This window comes from Thermobia domestica, chromosome 13, assembly GCF_964235325.1.
Source record: "Thermobia domestica chromosome 13, izTheDome1.hap1.1, whole genome shotgun sequence".
NCBI classification, from domain to species: Eukaryota; Metazoa; Arthropoda; class Insecta; order Zygentoma; family Lepismatidae; genus Thermobia; species Thermobia domestica.
This window is the reverse complement of record NC_137466.1, coordinates 183,925,693-183,949,998: the sequence shown is the minus strand read 5'-3', so window position 1 is coordinate 183,949,998 and position 24,306 is coordinate 183,925,693. Positions and strand designations below refer to the sequence as shown.

At 32.7% G+C, this 24,306-nt stretch overlaps 1 protein-coding gene across 1 annotated transcript in view; it reads left to right on the top strand.

The window, feature by feature from the left end:
- LOC145667878 (pancreatic triacylglycerol lipase-like) overlaps window positions 1-24,306 on the top strand; it is a 139,868-nt gene that overhangs the window by 82,660 nt on the left and 32,902 nt on the right. Inside the window, exon 10 of the mRNA XM_081735309.1 lies at window positions 899-1,042. Coding sequence (XP_081591435.1) covers window positions 899-1,042 — 144 coding nt within the window. The remainder of the gene's footprint in view (window positions 1-898; window positions 1,043-24,306) is intronic.

Here is a 24,306-nt window from a genome sequence, read left to right as displayed (position 1 = left end):
CTTGTATTATAACATTTTTACGTTTTATTGCTTTCTCAGTATTTTTTTAACAAAAGGAAAAGGTTATTTAAGAAAATTGAAAAATTACAGATAACATTGTTAGAATGTAAAAATGTCGTATGACAATTGAAGGAAAAGAACTGATCATGTTGGTTGTGCATTGGTGAATCTGACCTTGGATTTTGCCCTCAACCTCATTATTACAGCTATTATATACACGAGTTCCGATCTGCAAGAAACACGCTAGAAGTCAAGCAATTCGGTGCTGAATTTCTCCAGAAAAAATCCCTCCCGCATAAAATTCCCTGTTTCAAAAAATTTGGCAGAACGGGAATTTTCGTTTTGCCTAAAGATAAGATCATTGAAAATATTTTATACAAAGTGCTTGACATGGGCGGATCTAGGACGGACTTCTGGGAAGCAGTGGGTTGTAATACTGCTACTTAGAGCTACTTTTAAGAACTCCAGACCCTGGGATGGGTTTTATTTATATATTAAATAAGAAAGTTTCCTCTACTGGGGGGGATGTTAGATTGCCCTAGTGCCCCAAGAGGAGATTAAATCTACGCACTAATATTTCTATCGAAACAGGAAGCGTTAAATCTATGATTTCTGTTCTTTTATTTTTATTATTATTATTATTATTATTATTATTATTATTATTATTATTATTATTATTATTATTATTATTATTATTATTATTATTATTATTATTATTATTATTACTGATGGATTCTCATAATTTGGAAACGTACTGTAGTTTCACGATGAGAAACAAATTCCACTTCTATTTATTTATTTATTTATTTACTTTTGGGAACTGGCATGCACTTTTCTGTTGGCAATCTGAATGTATAATTTGAAGCAAATGCTTATATCCTTATTCGTATCTTGAAAGGTTTGGATCCAGCTCTTCCTGGCTTTGAAAAGGGTCATAAAGATATTAGGTTGGATGAGAACGATGCTGAGTTTGTTGATGTGATCCATACAACTGGTAACTCCATTTTTCCACCACTGAGATTTGGGTTAAATGAACCCGTTGGTAAGTCTTCAGAAAATTTCAGTATATATATACATCTAGTGGTGATTGAATGAGGTATATGATGCTTTGACATTGTCGGACAGTGCCATCGTGGTTTTCGTTGTGTTCAATGGCGTGTGGGAGGGATGGGGGAAGGGTATAATACGGCAAATGGACAGGGAGTCGTGTGAACCATAGATGTTCATTTTACTTCGACCTCACTCACCCTCGCCCTCGCAGTAGCAGTTGGCCCTCGCCCTCGTTCACCCTCGCCCTCGCGAATGGAATTGTCCATCGCCCTCGCGCGCCCTCAATCTCGCTGTCGAAACTTGTCCTCGCCCTCGCGCACCCTCGCCCTCGCCGTCTAAGCTTGTCCTCGCCCTTGCGCACCCTCGCCCTCGCGGCCAAAACTTGTCCTCGCCCTCGCGCACCCTCACCCTCGCCATCGAAGCTTGTCCTCGCCCTCGCGTACCCTCACCCTCGCCATCGAAACTTGTCCTCGTCCTCGTGCACCCTCGCCCTCGCTGCCGAAACTTGTCCTCGCCCTCGCGCACCCTCGCTCTCGCCGTCGAAGCTTTTCCTCGCCCTCTCGCACCTTCATCCTCGCCATCGAAGCTTGTCTTCGCCCTCGCGCACCCTCACCCTCGCTGTCGAAGCTTCTCCTCACCCTCGCTGTCGAAGCTTCTCCTCACCTTCGCACACCCTCGCTCTCGCCGTCGAAGCTTTTCCTCGCCCTCTCGCACCTTCATCCTCGCCATCGAAGCTTGTCTTCGCCCTCGCGCACCCTCACCCTCGCTGTCGAAGCTTCTCCTCACCCTCGCACACCCTCGCCCTTTTCATAGAAGCTTTTCCTCGCCCTCGCGCACCCTCACCCTCGCCATCGAAGCTTGTCCTCGCCCTCGCGCACCCTCGCCCTCGCGATAGGAGTTGTCCATTATCCTCACTCGCCCTCGCCTTCGTGCTCAAAGCTTTTCCTCGCCCTCGCACACCCTCGCCCTCATATCATTGAGGGCGAGGGTAATTGAGGGTGAGGAGGCCTCGAGAGGGCCTCCTTCGTGAGGATCAGAGTATCAATTATTCAACCTATTTGTTGAATTATTTCCTTATCGTCAGTGGCGGATCCAGGGGGGGCGATCGGGGCGATCGCTTCCCCCCAGAAGAGGAAACTTCTTTATTTTATATATACAAATAAAACGCATCCCAGAGTTTGGAGCTCTTAAAAGTAGCTCTAAGTAGCAGTATTACAACCCACCACCCCCACCAGAAGTCCGTCCTGGATCCGCCCTTGCTTAACATACGTCCTAAAGAAAGGAAACTAAACATATCATCGTATAAGTTACTGTGGAACTCCTAAAATGGAACAACTGTTACAATGGAGATCTCGGTCGATAGTGACGTTTACATCATTTATCAACAGTGTCCAATGCCTTTACTTCAAAATGTTTCTTGAACTACGCTGCAAGCATAAGTATTCAGCCACACAAGGGCGGCTCTCATGAGGGTGAGGGTGAAATCAAGGTTTGATGAGTGGCGGTAGAGTGACTGCCGCGGACTATCTGTCAGAATTTGACAGTCAACACGTTGGCCATCCCTGATGTATGTAGAAGGTGTTTAACTTAATGTAGAACTATATTTGGAACAGAGCTTTATTTATTTATTTTTTTTTTTTTTGTAGGGCTTGTAATCTGATCCCAGGCGGTAATCTGATTATGCGTTATAGCCGGGATATCTTTACCTTCTAGTATAGTTTTACCAGGGGTAAACCTGGCCCGGGGCTAAAATGGAACCGTTACACCACCCCGACATTTGCCTGGTGTGAATGAGGAAAACCTCTTTCACGATGACTGGCCTGAAAAAGATTTTTGCACTTTTTCGACCACCGGGAATGGAAACCGGGACGAGAGCGTTAGCGACTACACTACGCGGGGCCACTAAATCCTATTCTATTATTTTGTCATACTCTTACTTAATTCGTTACATTTTCTGTAGTGTTATCTGTAAGCTTGCGATTTGTAGCTTTTTCACTGTATCGGTAACAATATTCTATTTTATGCTGTATAATTGATTACCTGAGACTACCGATAAGAAAATTAAATTAAGGAATGAAAACATATACGAGGGGCATTCAATAAGTAAAGAGAGAAATTGCTATAGCTCAATAAAGATGTATTTCAATCTTTCAAAACTAAGGCTATTTTTCAATATAATCACCCTTTACAGTTATGCATTTGTCCCATCTTTCTTGCAGCTTCCTAATTCCCTTGGCGAAGAAATCTTTCGATTTACCCCGAAGCCACCTTTGCACCACTGCCTTAACTTCCTCATTGTTAGCAAATCTTTTTCCACGTAGGGCGTCTTTGAGTGGTCCAAACAGGTAAAAATCAGATGGGGCGAGGTCTGGGCTGTAGGCAGAATGAGGTAAGACCTCCCAACCCAATTCTTGAAGCTTATCTCGGGTCAGCTGGGCTGTATGAGGGCGGGCGTTATCGTGCTGAAGAATGACTCCTTTTGACAAGAGTCCACGGCGTTTGCTCCTGATAGCTGGTTTAACTTTGTGTTCTAGCATCTCAGAATAGTATAGGCTATTGATAGTTCGCTGATCTTCAAGGAAATCGCAATAGATTGGACCCTGTAAGTCCCAAAAGATGGTCAGCAGCACTTTACCAGCGGAAGGTTGAACCTTGAATTTTTTGCGAACTGGAGAGCTAGTGTGTTTCCACTCCATACTCTGCCTTTTGGTCTCAGGGTCGTAGTGATGGATCCAGGCCTCGTCGCAAGTCACTATTCTTTCAAAAAAAGCGTCTCTTTCAATCAAACTTCGTTGCGTTAAGGCTTGACAAATGGAAAGCCTTGATTGTTTATGAGCGTCAGTAAGCTGTCTTGGAACCCATCTGGCACACGTTTTTCTGTACTTTAAAATGTTCCTAATGACATTGTGAACAGTTCCAACACTTACTTGAACTTCCTCAGCTATCATTTCAACAGTAATTCTTCTGTTATCACGAATAAGTCCGTCAATCCTCGATTCCAACGAAGAACCAGAAACTTCCACTGGACGTCCACATCGGGGTTCATCACCTACACTTGTTCGGCCACTTTTAAACCGATCAACCCACTTGTACACATTCGCACGGTTCATACAACTGTTACCGTACTGTCTCAACATTCGAGAAAAAAATTCGCTTGGTTTTACACCTTCTGCGACTAAAAATCTAATGACTGAGCGCTGTTCTTCTAAGGTGCAATCTTCTAGAGGACTTGCCATGATGAATTGATATTTTTGAAGTTATGTTGACATAAAATTACGAAACAGCAGATCAGAGCATATCCCAAGGTTGCCAGTTAACACCCCTGAAACAAAAAAAAAATTGATTAGTGTTAAAAATATAGGCTTTGTCTCTTTACTTATTGAATGATCCTCGTAATTTATTTGTTGTAAGAATATACTGTATGCTTTAATACCGTGTAAGGACTTAAAATACAATACAGTATGAATACATATGAATTTAACGTTTGACTATGCGTATTGTCAGCATTATTCAGGGAAAATACCTGGCACTACGACCGCGAAAATTGAAAAACTTTGTTGAACGCGGTAAATAAAGAACCGAAGTTATTGCGTTCAACAGAGCTAACTAAACTAACCTAAGTAACATCCACAAAAAAGGATACTTGTAGAGAAGAGAGCCTCACAGAGAAAATTGACTTCTAAGATGTGAAAAATGTGTTGGGTTTCTTCAAAAACTGAAAGTGGTACAAGGATTCTAAACACAGCACATTTCCCAGATTATCCGCCCAAATGCGTCTGTCTAAACTGATCCCAATGCCGCTTCTTGCGACTGATTTGAGAACAGTGCATAGTTTGCTTATTAAAAGCTCTAAATATATTTGCATCGTTAGAATAAGTCCTTATCTTTGGCAGCATGTTCTAAGGCACACCCTGGCTTGCTTTTAGCGCAGAAGAGGATTTGGACGGCAGGTCTGCCAAGATAAGGCAGAAGAGGATTTGGAGAGAGAGGCCCTCCAAATGTCCTAGTGTGTTTATTCTGACTGTGCCACAACTACAATGTGAGGGAGGCTGAGCTAAATATGTGGCATGTCAACTATGCCGAGGTAAATATGTGGCACGAGTCTTTGTTCCATTGATCACTGTTTCCTGCCTGTATTATACTTTGACTTGTCTTTCCTCTCCTCTGGTCAATATGCAGCTAGACTTAGTCTTCTGCTAAGGCAATAGAGTCGCAAGATTGCATAGTTGAAATGTGCAAAACAGGACCAAATCGTGTTTCGCACAGTTCTAGAAGACGTAAGCTAAAAACTCTGGCACAGAATGGACAGGTACGCTTGAATTTTAATATGACATTATATTCATAATATGCTTTCGGCATTAAGTTTGAAAAAAGTTCATTAAGTTCGGCATTAAGTTCATTAAGTTTGAGAAAGAGTAAAGTTTAACGGCAACTTCATAATGAAGATAAAATGCCCATTTCTGATAATATACAGTCTTATTTTAAAAAGAAAAACAATGTGTATCAACAGTTTTTGAAAAGTTCAATTCGACGTGTACTTACAAATTATTTACCTCTCTTGAGTCTTTACTTCAATGAAGATACAAAATACGAGATTTATGAGTCACAGTAGAAATGAAATATATCTTCCTCCACAGTTTTAAGCACATTTGTACTTAATTGGTAGAACGTCCAAATGTCCTACGGGTAGTACGAACAGAAACTGTGAAAATTGATAGTTTCTCGTACTGCCAACAGGATGTTATTGAGCTAATATAGCCTTTAGCGAGAACCTGATTGGTACTATTTCATGTCATTGTTCCTTCGTTATTAGCTTTGATAACGAAGTCTGTTTTAGAACACCTGAATGAGTATACTTTATCATATTTATAAATAAGTGTAGTATATGTTATTATTTGTACTCAAATGCAATATATATCTATTGCAAAGACATTGGTAATATTATATTTTGAAAATGTAATGTGATGTTTCTTATTCTTTATTAACTCTTCTACTGATAATATTACTGTAACTCTTCTAACTAATGAATGCATTTAGTAAACTAAGAGTCATAAGTAGGGTATGTATGTATGTTCTAGGACACATTCCACCCCCTTCCACCCCTAACTATCAAAAAAATTATGAAGTCGCCACTAGCTATAGTACTTTAACACAGAAGGATAACCCAAAGTGAGATTGCATAGGCTTTTATGACATTTAAAATCATAAAAACTTACAATCTAAAAACCTACATCTAAAATTACACTACACTACACTACTTATAATTACACTTTTACTCTATCCCATAATGACCCCAAGCTAATGTATTTACACCATCTCGTAATATATATCTTTTATCATCTGAAGAATCTAATGCTAGCTTATTTACGGTTATACTATATATATCGTGCTTATAACTTCTAATGAGGTTTATGTCTTTATATGTTTTTACATTTTTAAATAAACTTTCTTTATAATCATTAAACTGCAACTCCTTTGATATTACAGCTTTAGTTACTCCTTTAGCTTTTTTCTCTTCTTTATTTTCTACTCTATAAGCATACATCTTTGATCTCAATCCAATAAACTCCGTCATTATCTTACCTTTATTCTCATCTTTCATCTTACCTATTACTTTTTTGTTTATTAGTGGTAGTCCATATATGTTATTTTTTTGTATTCACTCGTGTCAAACTGGTCAACTATTTCTGCTATATCCTTGTAAAAGTCTTCAGTCTCAACCTCATATATAAAACTATCAGTATCCATATAACATAAATCTATATTGTTACCATATTTCGGCTTCATAGTATTATAGTGAAAATCATACATTAATAGTTTCGATAGTTCTAATACACTCTAATATATATTGGTTTATTAAATGTCAGTCGCTCTTTTTTCATATGTATAGCACACAAATTCTCTGTAAATATTGTTCTGTAATCAAAATTAGGTTTTGCAATTAATTTTTCTACTCTTTCAGGATCACATTCTAATTGTATGGGCTGCCTCTTTCTAATATTTTCCATAGTCTTTCCGAATACTGAGTTATTCATGAGCTTATAAAAATCTTCTTCAAACTTGTTTTTAGCTTGCGTTCTCATATTTGTATTTAAATCAATGTATTTCTTTAACCAGTCTGATTGTTTGAATTCTAATACTCTATGCACTTTCTTTAATTTCATTCCAAGCGACATATATAGTTTTAAGTTCCTATAGTGAATTACATATCTTTCCTTATTATAAAGTGTTGTTAGTAGTTTTGATTGTTTAGATTCTGGTGGACACATGTTTTCTGGAGCTAATGGTAAATCAGAATGTTTGTTGTGTAAATACTTTGGATATTCTAAATCTACTTCTAATATGTAACCAGTTTCTGAGTCATCTGGAATTTTCATTATATCTATGTAAAGTTTAACCCACTTAAAATCTTTATAAGGCATGTATTGACTCATAGCCCATCCATAGAAGTTCTTTGCGTCTAGATATGCTAGGTATGTTGAACACTCATCTTTATTATAATCTTGCATATATTTGTTGTTAGCTTTTACATATCTTTTACTGCATTGTGAGATTCCTCCTCGTATACCCTTTTCTAACATTAGTATTTTATCATAATCAGTTAACATTTCTAAGTTAATTTTAGTCATCTTTAACATTGCATCCCACGATAGGCCCGGTGCTGTATAATACCAAGCAGGATCTAATCCATATGCCTTTAAACACACATCTCTAAAGTTTTCAAATATATCTGTTAATCGAAGGACATCTGTTTTGTTATAATGTTCAGTTAAGTCCCTCACTAACTTCAGATCGAATTCTTTACAAACTCGTACATGAAGCTTATGACGTTCAGGACTCATTTTTTCTCCTGTTAATCTGTTTATAAATTTGTCTATAGATAATGGAACAGGTTCTTCAAATGAATCAACATAATCAAATGGATAATCACCTTTAGTATTAACTAGATCAAGCTTACCAATCGGGAAAAACTTTAATGTTTCTCGAAATTGTTCTGGCTTTAAATTACTAGTTAACTCTGCTAAACTCTTTGACGTAAATCTAAATGAATCAACAAATCTTAAATTTATTCCATCCTTTTTTGGTCCTGGTTTTACATATTTTTTCATATGTTATGTACCTTTGTTCATTATTTGCGATCAGTTTAATTTTCTGTGTATCATAATCTAACTTCTTAATGAACAAATGCGTATCATAACCAGTTAAGTTGTGAAGAAATACAGGAACAAAGTTAGGATTTTTATAGTTTAAATTGCAATAACTGTGAGCTGCACCTCTAAACTTTCCAGTTAAATGATCATGATCTCTTACTTTTGCTTTATTTTTATTCATCTTATACAAACATTTTCTTAATTCGTATTTCCATTCTTTTATTTTTTTCACTCATATCATCTTTATCCTTGTAGAACTGTATTTTCTTCTTTAATATATTTATTTTTTTCTCAACGGCTGGTGGTAAGTCATTCAAATTTTTCTCACATATATGAAAAGTATCCGAACTGTTATAAGCTTCTATTTCCTCCTCACTAAGCGGGGTCATATCAACTACCCTGTTATATATTTCCATAATTTCTATTGCTTCTTTTTGTAACATTTCAATAAATACTTTCGCAGCATCTGGACCTATATAACTAACAGGGGCTTTATAGTTCCCATTTGAATATTTGACATAGTAACAAAAAGTCATTGGTTCATGCTTTTGATATTTTACTGTTTTACTACAATTATGCTCTATTTTTAACTTACATAAGATACATTCAAAGTCAGCAAATATGACAAATGGAACTCTTAATGATCGATTATAGTTTTGAAACTCTATTTGATTGTCGTATGGTTTTGGAAGTTCTATTCTAATAGCCTCATGCTCTTTACAATATAGCTCATGGTTCAGTAATTGCTTCTCATTTCTAAAATGTCTTGTTAAACATCTATCACAAAAGTATAACTTCTCAGTATGTGTTGTTACTTGACTTCTTATTAATCGTGATAAGTCTTTTATCCAACAAAAATGACTATTATTTTGATAATCTTTTATATATAATAAATTAACATGTTTTTCTTGCTTTGTTTTTGTGATTTGAAGTGGATATACATTATAGTTTTTGTCATAGCTGTAAACATTGATAGAAATATTACTTCTTTCAAATTTCGGAATATCTTTTAATTGTACAGGAAATTCAATGTTATCACAATATTTCTTTTCTAATTTGTCAACAAGTCGTTTATAGTGGGTCTTTCAGGATGTATTTCAACAGGTTTTAAGTAACTTGCAATAGAATACAAGAAACATTTATTGTCTTTATTTTTAACATTAATCACTGCTTTCTTAACTTTAATTGGTTTAGGAAGTTCAATATAGGAAGAAGCTCTTAATGGTACATACTTGTTTAATCTGATTTGTAAATATTTAATTTGATGTAATGCCCATCCTGATCCTCTACCTTCAAACTCTTCCATTTCTCTACGAAGTTTTTGTTTTGCATAAGATATATATTCATTTAAGTCAGTTGATTCTAATATTCTCTCGTTTGATGTTTTGAAATTGCGCTCTTGTATTTCTTTGTCTTTAATATAGTCGCAAATGAAAACGAGATTTACTTTAACAGGGTGAAATTTTAATTCCTCTTTGATTTTGTTAATAGTAACTCTTCCACTTGTATCTAAAAATTTTATTGGGTCCTTATATCCAGCTATGTTTTCAACTTTAATAGTTTGTAAACGCTTCTTGAGTGCTGTTTCTTCTAATTCTATCTTAATTGGTATACATGTTGGTTTCGGTCCTTCAATTACTTCTTGTTTAAATGGGAATATATCTCTAATCTGTCTTCTGCTTTGTTCATCATCATATTGTTTAAGAAGGTTTATTAGTTCATGTTTTCTTAATCGGGAATATCTTTTGATTCCCTTCTCCTTACATTGTCGTCTTAACTCTATTACAGTAAATCTACTATAATTACTCATCTTATTTACTATATAGAAAATCTTACTATAACTCAATTTTTATCTTCGACGGATTATTCCTAATCATTTTTGTACTATTTTTACTTCCATATATCCTAATACAACACTTAACATTGTACACTCCTGCCATTGTCTACATATTACGCGTTGTATTAGAACACGACTTTCATGGGAATAACCCATCAAAGTTACATATACACATATTAAAATTAAATCATTTTTATAAACTTACTCATCATCGTCATAATCATCACTATCATATTTATATTCATCACTACTCAAATCAGATGTTTTTTGTTGCATTATTAATAATTCTTTTTCCTTTAACAGTATTTGCTTCTCTAGTAGTGCTGCTAAGAGTTTAAGATCATGATGAATTAGTTTAAGTCTATCATGTAATAAATCAAAATCTTTCTCCATATTTATTATATAGAAAACCAACAAAAATGAGATAAATTTAAAAAATCTAAGAATAAAAACGAACAGGTGAATATGACTAGTGCTAAGGAAATATTATCTTACAAACCTATATTTGATTGTGTATGTAAACATTTAGATATTGGAGGTTATAATGATGAAGACAAAATAAATTTTAGCATCTCCATAAGTATGTTAGATCATTTGTTCAAGAAAGCCACTAAAGAAAAGAACTCATTTCTTATACAAAACATTCTCTATACAAACGTTATGAGCTTGCCTGATGAGATGTTAGATTCATTGACTGATGAACAATGGTTATCTATAGGTTATGATGATTATGAGGAGGAATATAACTATAATCACATTACAGAAGACTTCATACGTAAATATCTGCAGAAAGTTAATTTGAGTGAAATATGTTCATGGAAAAAGTTATCGGAAGAGTTTATAAGAGAATTGGCTGATAAAGTTGATTGGGAGATTATTTCGGGAAGCCAAGACTTATCAGAAGACTTTATAAGAGAATTTGCAGATAGAGTTGATTGGAAAGGAGTATCGTATAATCAAAACCTATCCGAAGAATTTATTAATGAGTTTATAGACAAAGTTGATTTTGATGCTATATGTTATGGAAGCAAACTCTCTGAAGCCTTTATACGAGAACATGCAGATAAAGTTTCTTGGTGGCGCTTATCTGGAACTCAACAATTATCAGAAAACCTTATAAGAGATTACGCTGACAAAGTAGATTGGGAAATAATTTCATTGTTTCAAAATTTAACAGAAGGATTTATTGCAGAGTTCAAAGACAGAGTTCATTGGCAGAACATTTCAATTTATCAACACCTCTCTGTAGAGTTTATATATTTATTTAGACATTACATAGATTGGAGAGTTATAATAAGAAAACACCGTAATAATTCTGATTTAGGTAGTATATTGAATTTAGCATTCGATGTTACAACAGATGGTTTGTTTAATGTTTAACTAATTACCTTTTATGGTTATTATATCATAAAAGTTGTAGCCTTAATTACTATATCATAAAAGTCGTAACTTTAATTATTAGATATTAACTGATCATACAAGCAATCTATACTGCTAATTAATTCTTCTTCTGATAGTGATGTCCAAAACTCATTACCCTTATCTTTACGAATATCTAGTTCTTGCTGCATTAGGTTGAATAGCTTAATACTGTTAGGATCTCTAAACTTTTCGTATATTATTACATGATTCGGATATTTTTCTTCTGCTTCATTAAGAGGCTTATATAGACTTCTCTTTTGACATCTGATAGCATAATAAGGGAAAGGATCATTAGGTTTGTTCTTCTTATATATGATTAGACAATTATCTTTTGAAACATCATCTGTATATGGTGCTGCAATTTCTTTAAGCCCTCGTTTTGAATCTTTAATCTTTCCATTGTTTGTTCTATTTCTTCTACTTTTCTTTGCAACTCTTCTTGGTCTTCTTGAATTTGTTTAAAATTAGAAACGAAATAGTCTTTGATAATATCATAGCATTTGTCATAGAAGTCTTGTGATACCCATAAAGCAATAGCGAGAAATATCTTTTTATACATATATGTTCCTGAGATTAGATTGTTTATTTCGTTACCAACTAGGTTTCCTGTGTAAGATGAGTTTCTGAAGTTCCTAGAATCCCGGGAACTTCGAAGTTTGTTGTAGTAATCTAATAACTCTTTTGATTGTTTATTTTCTAACCAGTTATCAAACCTCTTACCACCACTCTGACACAACTTAGTAGCATTGAAATATCCTGTACTCTTATCTATAATCAATTTGAAATCACCAAAAATACCATACTAATAGTTATCTTTAATCTGTTCATAGCAAATATCGTTTAAACTAAGAGAACTATCCATAGTACTCATATTTATTATATAGAAAATCTTTATTTTTTTATTTTTTTTGCCGGAGCATCACGATCTTGACATAGCTTAGTAGCATTGAATTAACCTGTATTCGCCTGTTATGGAATAATAACCATAAAAGACAACATTTATATTTACACTACAACATTACTTTTATCTACCCAATTATTATGCGAGTCATTAAAACCTAGCCATTTAACATGTGCTTTATCACCTTTCTTTCTTAACACCTTTTCCACCAAGTATTCATCTTTATGTTTCGTCTTTAATAGTTCTGGTTCGTAAAATGTACCTTGCACATCTTCCTCTTCTAAATCTTTGATTCTATATGTAGGTGGATTAGATGGAATAACTACGCTAATAACAAATACTTCTGTTGACCAATTAGGTGTATATCCTGTCTCAAATAACCCTTCCGACTTACTTATACGAACATAATCACCTAATTTGTATTTGGGTTTAACACGCTTATACACTTTCTCCAATATTGTTCGCTCATTCTTCTTATTAACTTCTATAGGCTTTAAACCAATTGCTCTATGTACTCTATTATTATACTCACTAACCAATGTTGGTAATATCTCTATCCATTTATAATTCCCTTGTGTTGTGAACCTTTTCCACATCTTTTGTTTAAGTGTTCTATTAAATCTCTCAACAACAGAAGCTTTCATACCACTATAGGTTGAGTAATGATTAATCTTATTTTCCTCCATTAACTTCTTAAACTCTTCATTGTAAAACTCTTTACCTTGATCAGTTTGTAAGTTACTAGGTTTTCTCATTCTTAACATGGATTCGAATGCTTCTGTAACATTTTTACCACTCTTATCTGTAACAGGAACAGCAAACGCATATTTCGAAAACACATCTATAATCGTTAGCAGATACTTATAGCCTTTGTTTAATTTGGAGATACCTTTTAACACACCACTATCCATTTCCACAAGATCAGCTTGCCATAAATCATCGATACCTTTTATAACCACACTTAGTCTGTCAAAGTTTTTTCTAGATGGTTTGTGAATTTCTTCTATAATGTCTTCTCTAACACCTTTACCATCATATAGTCAATCATTCTTTTTAACGAATTGAGTTTTAGTAACACCCCATACAGAACAAATACCTTTCTTTAGATATCTTCCATTCTTTGTTTGTTCAATTCTAATGGTATCTTTCTTTGTATCTGTTGATTTCTTATATTTAACACAATACATCATCATTATTTATTGTATAGAAAATCAACAAAAAAATTAAAATTTATCACTACCTAATACTATACTTTTAACATTATCATCACCATCATCACTTGATTCGTTTTCACCTTCATCTTCTATTTCTATATACATAATAAGCAATAATAATTTACCTTCTTTCAATTCAGAATCTTTGGATGGTCTAATTGTTAACTGATCATACATATTAAAGTGTAATGGAAAACTTTCAACTAAAGCGTCATTTAAAAATAGACCTATAAGATGTTTATTAAGACTTGATTCTATATGCATTAACCTACCTCTATAAAGAAATTTGTAGGCAGCAGCTAAATTATATACAAAAAAGGCTGGTTTCCCAAGATCATCTTCTGCCAATCGACATGGAAATTCAACAATTTCTTTTCTTGTAAGTAAATTAAACTCTTCTTTCACTGATTCAAGCTGTTCTAATGTTACAACATCTTTTTTAAAACATTAGATACATTAACCAACCTTTTGTTCTTAAAATCAACCCAGGATGTAAAAACTTCTATGGATTCTTCTATTATACTTTTAACATTACCAAAAATATCCATATTTGTTATGTAGCAAACGTCTTTAGGAAAGCTCTCTTTCTATATACATTACAACAAACAATAATTGGCCTTCTTCCATAGCTGAATTTTTATTCGCTTTAATTGTAATTATATCGCTCTCGTTAAAGTTAAAAGGTACATTTTCAATCAAAGTATCACCTAAATATATCTCTAGAAAGTATTTATCCAAACTTAATTCCATGTGCATTATTTTCCCACTATAGAGAAATTTGTAACCATTAGAAAGATTAAATATTCTAAAGATTGGCTCCTTAAAGTTTTTAGCTCTTAATCGATATAATAGAGGTATGGTTTCTTTCTGCATAATGAATTTAGTAGTATCCATCCTAATCTTTTGAGAATCTTTCTTTATGTATGTATCTTGTAACGTTTCTAATGTGTCTTCAAATCGTTTTCTATCGTTCTCTAATTGAGCTTCTATTGATCTAAGTTGACTTATGCTAACAACATTATTTAAATTCTCCATCAATTTTAATTTTTCTTCACTAATATCAACATCACCTTTTCTATCTTTAACATTACCAAATATATCCATACTCATTTATTATAAAGAAAATGCCCATCCTAATTTTTCAAAACATTTCTTTATCATCTCTATTTGTTTAGGAGAATGTTTAAAATCAATATCAACATGAACATCATGCTTTTTCAACAGATAGTACAAAACACATTTTAAGTTAATAAACAATGCTCTTTTTGGATATAGTTTTTTAAAGATCTTGTATAAGTTTCGAACTCATTTATAAGTGTTTCTTCCATATGTCGTAAGTTTAATGGTTTTTGATCGGTAAGGTGATAGTGTATTAAATAGACATCATCATAATATTTTGTGTATTTATCTTTCTTTAGTACTTCTAAAACATCTTTTGTTGATATTAAATCTTTTGGTGTATCTCTAAATTCATCATTTAACACCTTGAACACATCTTCAGGAATAATTCTATCCTGTAAAGCTTGTAAACGAGATAACTGTAACATAAATCTTTTTGTAGTATCATACCATGGTTTTCTTGCATAACCAGCTCTCATTTCTTCATTAGTACTGTAAACCAACCATTCGCTACAGAACAATAATCACAAATGTAACTACTCCTACCTTTTGTTAATGATTTACTACCACAATAACTACATTTCAATGGTCCGGACTTATAATTTGACAAGTCCTTTAAGGTAATTATTGGATATAACTTTTTCAACTCTTCTTCCGTGTACAAAAATTTAGGTACAAACATTTTCCATAAATCAATAACATAATATACGTTGTTTTTATCTTTTAAGTCTATCTTACTAACATACTGAAAATACCGATAAAAATTACAACTAACTAGTCCATCTAGTTCATGCTTCTGATAATAATCTAAAAATCTATTGTGTATAGCTTCCATATTTATCTTAAAACAAAACGTTTATGGATATAAACCATAAAAGCATTTAAACTTAATCATTTTTAATCATATACATAACATTACTAAATGAATACCCTTGATTTAGAAGATTTAAAACCTTAACACAAAGATGACCACATATAACTAAATTAAAGTCTTGTATTCGTTCGTCATTGTAAAATAAGTTTTCGGTACCAAGATATTGTACTAGCTGCTTAGGAGGAACACCACCATAAGAATCGAACACGTACTTTATGTTGTTATCTTTCCAATAGCATATCCAATGAGTACCAATGTTTTCTGATTTATGGAGGTTAACTACACCACACTCATTTATATAGGGTTTTTGTGAAAGTTCATCACTCATAAATACACCTCTAAATCGTTTTATCTTTAATTCTTTAACCAACCTCTCTCTATATCGAAGTTGGTCAATGGTTTTAGTTTTTTGACTTCTTTGCTTTACCTGCTCCCTGCTTTTCTTCCATAGCCATATTGTGTCTTCAAGTTCTTGTTTATTCTTCTTAGCATCAAGTACAGTTTTAGTAATCGCTGCTGCACCACCCGCTAATGAACCAACTGCTCCTAAAGCTGCTAAAATGGCCAGAATTGTAAAAATAAAACCACCCATATGCTCTTTCTTAATCTTTTTCATTTGTGCAGTAGTTAGAGTTAAATCCATTCCTTTACCTTCTTTAATTTTCTTAGATTTATCACTAAGTTGTTTCTTTGTTAATACATGATCGATATTTAAATCCTTTTGTTCGTTATAAGGAACACTAAACATACAACCTTTAATAGAACACATCTTCATATTTATTTAAGAGAAAATCTTAGTTTGTAAAAGTACAATTGTTGTTGCTCCACCAAATTCAATTAAGGAATCATTCTCATCTGTTATCCTTATCTCAAAATTGTCAACCTTCTCTTTAGATATAGGGAAAAATAATGGATAAGTAGGCTCATAAATAATACTATGTTTAAACTCGGCATCTGTTTTAAATGATGCTATAATCCCTGTCTCTCTATGTGTGTACTGAGTATCTTTAACAAACATACCATCTGCTATATTACAGTGAACATTAATTGTATCGAATGGGTGAAACTTTGGCAACTTACTTCCAATATGTGTTTTGTTTTTTCTAAAACTTCAAGAACATTAAACCCGAGGACAGTACCTATACCCCCAATTGTAACATCATTACTATCAGTTTCTATTTTAACTCTATTTCTTAAATGATCTTCTGATAATGTTATGTTGATGGATTGAGATTTTAAATACTCATTAAGTGATTTTAAATTATATTGCCCTTCTGGTATAAAAACATGTCTATCACCATATGAGAAACTGTTTTTTTCTGTTGTTATTTTTGGAGTTAGATATGTACTGTAAAACCCAACTAGTCCTATACTTAAATAGTTGCTACTGTTGTCTAATTCGTAATGGAGTTTCTTCTTTAAAACAGAAGTATCACTCGTTAACTTAAATACCTTAGCCATTTATTATATAATAAATGAATCAGTTTGATTTACCTAGAGATATTCCAAGAGAGAAAGTAATCAAGTTAATAGAAGATATCATTCAAAAGTTAGAATACAGTTTAAAGAAGAAAACAGAAAACTACGAATTGTTAAATATGCATACTACACTTTGATCATATTATCAGTTATACTTTCTGCAACAACTGGGTTTATTAATATTTTTATACCTGTAACAATTTACTCAATATTAACAACGTCTCTTGCAACTGGAAGTGCTATTATAACAGGTTTGTCTTCTAAGTTAAACATAAGCAAAAGAAAGACGAATATAAAACCATTGTCACTTGTATTAACTCATTTAAAGAACAGTTAGAGATGATAATAACATTAAATGGTGAAATGGATAACGAATATATAAAAGATACGTTGCTTAAGATCAGAGAACAACTTAAAGATATAAGATCATAAAAGAGACGATTTTCTCTATAATAAATGAGTAAGAAAACTATTAATTGGGATGTAAAAGAGATGATAAAAGAAACAACAGTTAAGAAAAGAAATTGAGAACTTATACCTGATGATATTCGATGTCTTATAGTGGGTCCATTTGGGTGGTAAAACTTTTTTGTTATTTAATTTTTTATTACAGCCAGGTTGGTTAAACAATAGTTACTTTTACATATATTTTAAAAGCATGAATCAGCCAAAGTATGAGCAGTTAAAAGATCGATTTGAAAAAGCAGAAATAAAGTTTAAGAAGCAAATAGCAACGTTCTTAAACGGTAATGATTGTATTGTACCTATTGATGAATGTGCAAAATAGTCTGTAGTTGTGTTTGACGATTACATTTTAGAGAATCAAGATACTGTTAGAAATTACTTTACAAGAGGTAGACATAGACATTTAGACTGCTTCTATCTTGCACAAACACATTCAAAAGTACCTAAACAGCTTATAAGAGATAACGTTAACTTCCTATGTGTATTTAGACAAGATAATACTAATCTTAAACATGTGTATAATGAGTTTGTTAAAGAAGATATGTCTTATGATAAATTTAAAGAGATATGCTCAAAATGTTGGCAAGAAGATTATGGTTTTATAGTAATTGATATGACAAGGAAAGTAAACAATGGTAAGTATAGGAACAAGATAAAACACTTCTTAAACGTTTGACGTTTTTTCACGTTTTAACGTTTTAACGTTTGACGTTTTTTCACGTTTATTGACGTTTGTTCGTTTTTTGACGTTTGTTCGTTTTCTATATAATAAATGGATGAGAAAGAAATTAATAAGCATATCAAGTTAAAGGAGTTCTTGATAAAGGGCTTCAAATCTTGGAAGAAAGATCAGGTATATACGATAAATTTAAGACGCAAGAACAGCCTGTAATTGGTGCTATTCAAAACTTGGGAAGTGAGATCAAAGAAGTGGCAGAACAAAATAAAAACCTAACAACTGAACTTGTTCCAGTTGTACATTAGACGGCTTCAATAGATCCTAGTCTACTAGAAACACCTAAAAAGATAACTTATGATAGTTCCCCAAGTATTAGTGATACGCCTATAACAGGAGAAATAAAACAAATGAGAAAACAAATTATAGACAAAGTCGAAGCAGTAGAACCTTTAACAACAGCGCAATCATTTGGTAAGATTGCAACGAAATATTATAGTAGAAGAAATGATAGTGTGTTTGGAATAAGAGCTGTAGAAGAAGATGGAAAAATAATAAATAAGATAGGAAATTCTGAAGTTAAAGTGAATGGTGATGATTTGATAATTAATGGTAAAACTTATAAAGGAACAGAAAGTCTATGGGAATTGTTAACGATGAATACTAATAAAACCATTGAAGATTATGATGATGAAGATTTTGAACAGTACAAGGAAATAATAATAGAATCAGATGCTGCCTTCCAAAAATATAATCGAGATAAAAAAGTAGCATCTATTAGAGGTTCTAAGTACATTAATATTATCAAGCCTATTTGGGATGATTATATTAAGCCAAATTTACCTCCAACTCCTAAAAGGACTGGTGAAGGAATTAAACAATATACAGAGATACCTAAAGAATATATCTGGATGGATGATGTGAGAAAGTTAATTGATCGGTTAATAGCTATAGATGGAGAAGAAAAGGCTGGTAATAATAACTTTTATAATGAGAAAGTAGGCATAGTGAGTATGATTAATAATAAGCTTTCACAATTTATTCCTAATGATCCGAAATGTATAGGTTATTTGATTAAGATTTTAAATACATTACCACCACGATTCTGGAATGATGAGAAGCTTGGAAAAGGATTAGTAAATGATTTGATTAATAAACTTCCATTTGAATTACATATTCCAGGATTTTCGTACTGTGGTCCGGGAACTAAGCTACAAGAAAGGATAGAAAGAGGTGATAAAGGTATTAACCCATTAGATGAGGCTTGTAAAGAACACGATATATACTACAAAGACAATAAAGATACAGAGTCAAGACATATTGCAGATAAGGAATTAGAAACTAAAGCATGGAAAAGAGCATTTAGTAGTGATGCGTCAATTGGTGAACGATTAGCTGCTTTTGGAGTTGGTACTGCTATGAATGCTAAGGTTAAGTTAGGATGGGGATTACAAGTTTTTATATGTTATTATGTATGATTCTTTTATGGGTATATCCCATAAAAGCGTTGTTTCAAGATTTTCTTTATAATAAATGGATAGTATTGAGAGTTACGAGTTACAGAGTTTTAAAGCTAACACAAGAACATTTAATAATTTGAATGAAGCTAACAAAGATATTGAGTTTGATTTCGATGTGGGGGCTGGGTTTATACATCCACACAAAGCAGATTGTCATATGACTTTTGAAGTTGTTGGTGCATCAGTTGGAGGAACATTTGGTGCAAATGATACTATAAAACTTGTAGATAACTTCTTACCATTCTTTTCTCAAATTGAGGTTAGAAAGCATGGAGTTGTTATAGATAAGATTGAACTACCTGGAATAACATCTACAGCTTTTGGAACATTAAAGATTTCCAAACCAGAAGTTGAATATCTAAAACAAGCAAGATTTGAAACAGATTATTAACTTGGTCTACGAAAGGATTTTAGCGTTTTGTACCCATTAAGATTAATTCCAGGCTTTTTAAGTGATTATAAAGAGGTTATGTGGAAAGGTGGATTGAGAATAACATTTACAAAAGCTAATAATAATAACGATGTCTTGTACAAATGGACTGGATCAGAAGCAGGTGCAGCAGCTCCTCATGATGGAAAAATAACAATAAAAAGTATGGAGATAAGAATGCCTATTGTTGAATACGAATCTAATTACGAAAACAAGCTAAAGTTGAATATTCTTAAAGAACATAAAGTCATGTTTTCATTCCATACTTATCAATGTGTTCAAAAGGTTGTTGTAGGTTCTTTCTTGGAGTTTGATGTTACTACTCAATTTAATTCTAGACAATTTGATATGCCCGATTTCGTAGTTGTAATGTTCCAAACTGATAGAAGTGGCAAACAAACAGCAGATGCAAGTAAGTTCGATCATTGTAAGGTAAAGAATATCTATCTTAAGAATGGAAGGAATGAGGTATTTCCAAAAGAATCAAGAAACTTAGATATTACTAACAGGGATTATTTTAAGATGTACGAAGATTATACTGCATTTAAGAGAATAACATGTGGCAATACTGAAATGTACTATGATCCTAAAGAGTTTAAAGATAACAGACCAATGTATGTGATTAATTGTAGTAAGAGGAAGAATGTATCGGTAAATGAGAAAACAAACATAAAGATTGTAGTAGACTTTGCAGAAGCTGTGGCTGCTAATACTATATGTTATGCGATTTTAATTGGACAAAAGAACTTTACATATGATCCTAAAAATGAGAAAGTAGTAGAAGAGTTTTAGATAGTTAAATGTATTTTTGTAGTGTTTATGGAGGTTTTCCATAAACAAAATTAGCAAAAAATGATTAAAATATTTTGGTGAAGATAAAAATTGAAGAGTTTTCATTGATTTTCTGTATAATAAATACGATGGCGAGTCACATTGAACTTTTAAATAAACTTGGAAGTCTTGAGCAAAAACAAGTTATTGGATTAAGAGAATTAGAATTAAATGTAGAATATAAGATTGTGAAAATGGAGAAGATTAAAACTAAGTTTGGAAAGAGCGTTTTAGTTGAGTGTGAGGAGTTTAAGGTCTTTCTTCCACCTAGATTTACAAAACACTTAACAGATAAAATGATTGATGAGATCGTTAAAGATGGAATAAAAATCAAATACACTGGTCTAAAAGATAATTATCCAACTGTTGAGTTCTGTATGTAAATTTCAAATGAGAAGTGGTTTTATGAATTTTAAATGAGAAGCGGTTTTATGAATTTCTCATAAAACGAACATTTTCCTTATAAAAAATAAGCTATGGCTAATTATTTGAATAAAAAAATTACGTTAAAGCGTTGAGATTCCTTCGCATAGATGAGTTAGAAAAAGATAAAGCGTACGAGATAACATTATGGAAATTGATTCAAACACAACGTTATGGTCAAAGAGTTTTAGTACATTTAGATGAGAAATATAAGACGTTATTACCACAAAGATATAATGATGAAACTGAGCAAGTGTTGAAAGATTTGAAAAAATATAAGCTTTTTGTTAAGTATGAGGGTTTAAAAGATTTAGATAATGGTTATAAAATACATCAGTTTTACTTTAGAAATGAATCCAAAAAATAGCAGAAGATTCCATTATCAGTATCCGAACTTGTAATTTTAAGTATGTTCTAAGTGTATAAGTGTTTTATGGTTTCATTATCAATATCCGAACTTGTAATTTTAAGTATGTTCTAAGTGTATAAGTGTTTTTATGGTTTCATTACTATAAAAACTCATATCTTTGGGTATACAGAACATAATGGGCCGTTTGAATTTTAAAGATACATGTATAAATAAGGGATTTATTTGTTTTTATAATTATATCCTTAGAGTTATACAACCTGCAAGACATTCGATAGATAGTAAATTTATTTCTTTATTGATTGCCGTTTGAATTTTGAAAATCGGTTAATATTTGACGGTTATAACAAATTCAAAATTTCGGAAATTTTTTACGGGTTTATTTTTGAGTTTTCGGGAAAATGTCATTGTTTAAGAAAGTCTTAGAATTTTATGTAAATTACAATAATATTTTTGTTTTTTCGATTTAATGAAATTTTGTAGAGATATTGAAAACGAGAAAAATATCCTGAGGGTATGCAACCACTTATGCATTTTATAAAATTTGTTATGTTATTAGTATTCATTTGCCGTTTGAATTTTTGAAATCGGTTAATTAGGGACCGAGCTATTGAATTTTAACATTATTTGGGGGTGAGGTTGCAGTGTTGCCAACTCACTTTTAACAATTATCATATTTATTAGTAATGAGGTGAATTCATCCCTATATATTTTAAAGCGATATCTTGAAAAATTAAAATCCTGGAACGTTCCGAAAAAAATATTGAGTTGGAAACACTGCATGGTAAAAACATTAGTTTTGTTGGCGGTTTATATAAACAGTTTCTCGTTCATGCTAGCTAAGTAACACGGAAAGTTTTTTTAATTTGCATAGTTGAAGTTGTCCGATCAGAAATTTGCATTAGAAATAACCTTGAAACAAGATTCACAAGACAGACACTCCGGCACAAGAACTGTCGGGGTTAAGTATGAGTTAAGTCTTTCTCAAAGTGAGCAGGGAGTTACATTTGCCTGAAGTTCAAACAGCTGCTAAAAAAGAAAGAAAACAATGTCGCTACTGAAAAGAATGTGAGTGAGCGAGTGTATGATACAAACAAGTCACGCATTATTTTTTTCTCTTTCTTCTTCAGGATGTAAGATCATGTGTATATATGTATGTTGGTGTGAGGAGAAGGAAAAGAAAATCAGATTGAATGTCACGCTCTAAGAAGGAAAGAGAGAGGCTATAAATCTAATGCATATATGTATATACGTGTGGCAAACGTGTATATATGTACTTAACAGTGAATCAACATACTTAACTTTAAATTCATATTACTCAGCTATTAGTAGACCGATTTCGATCAAACAAAAACTATTTTTTCAATCAAGGACAGCGCTATAAGTTATAAGTTTTAGATGTAAGTTTTTATGATTTTAAATGTCATAAAAGCCTATTCAATCTCACTTTGGGTTATCCTTCTGTGTTAAAGTACAATAGTCGGTGGTGGCTTCATAATTTTTTTTTACAGTTAAGGGTGGAAGGAGGAAAAGTGTCCTAAAACATACATACATACCCTACTGTCATATTATAATAGCATATAACCGAGTAGAATATAATAATCGTAACATATAACCATACTTCTGTCCTGCTAGCACTAGCAGAGGTACAGTATTGTCCTACCGGAAAGACCAATGTTTGGACGTTCTACCATTAAAAATATATCGTAGTGTATAGTTTGTTAAATATTTTATTAGCTGAACCTGCGCTCTCTACACAGCGCATCATTTACATATGAGCATGAATATCCTTGTCATTCCTCACAACATCTGTACTACCATGAGCAAAATAAATGACGCGTCTCTTTATTTTGAAGTTTTTAGAAAATATCTCCGTTTTCTTTATATGTTCGAAATTTCGGAAGGTTTCCCCAGCAGGACAGGTTAATAACAAACCCGTTTTTAATATTTGTGTTAGATATTAGCTTAAAATAAAGAAATTAGAAGCAAAAAACATTAAATCGACAGAAATCTCGAGAATTACCAACTCTGCTAAAGTGGGAAATTTTCAAGAACGCGAGGGAATTCTGCAGTTCAACACGAAGCAGCGACATCTATGTCATTGAGAGAAGCGTGGATTAGATCTACAAACGAAAATTTTAACGAAACATTTCTAGTATGTCTTATTATATGCATTATCAGCGAGCTCCAAATATATGAATCTATGCTAAGTATTAACGTATAGATAGTGCAAATAGTGGAAATTACCTATGGAAAAAGACGAATTGTTAGCCCAATCGTAATGAAAAATTGTCTTTACTGTAGAACAGGTTCAGCTTACGTAAGAGAGCAAATAGCTCAGTTAGGTAAAGCAACGAGTTTGTATACCGAAGGTAGACGGTTCGAATCCCGTGGAAGTACTCTTGTCATTTTTATCACTAAGGTTATTTTAATTATTTTTTATTTGGGAAAGAATCAAATTGTAACATATATGTAAAACTCATGACGATTCCAAAAAAAAGAAAGAAAATATCGTCGCATTTGCATTAGTGTGTCTTATTTTTTGTT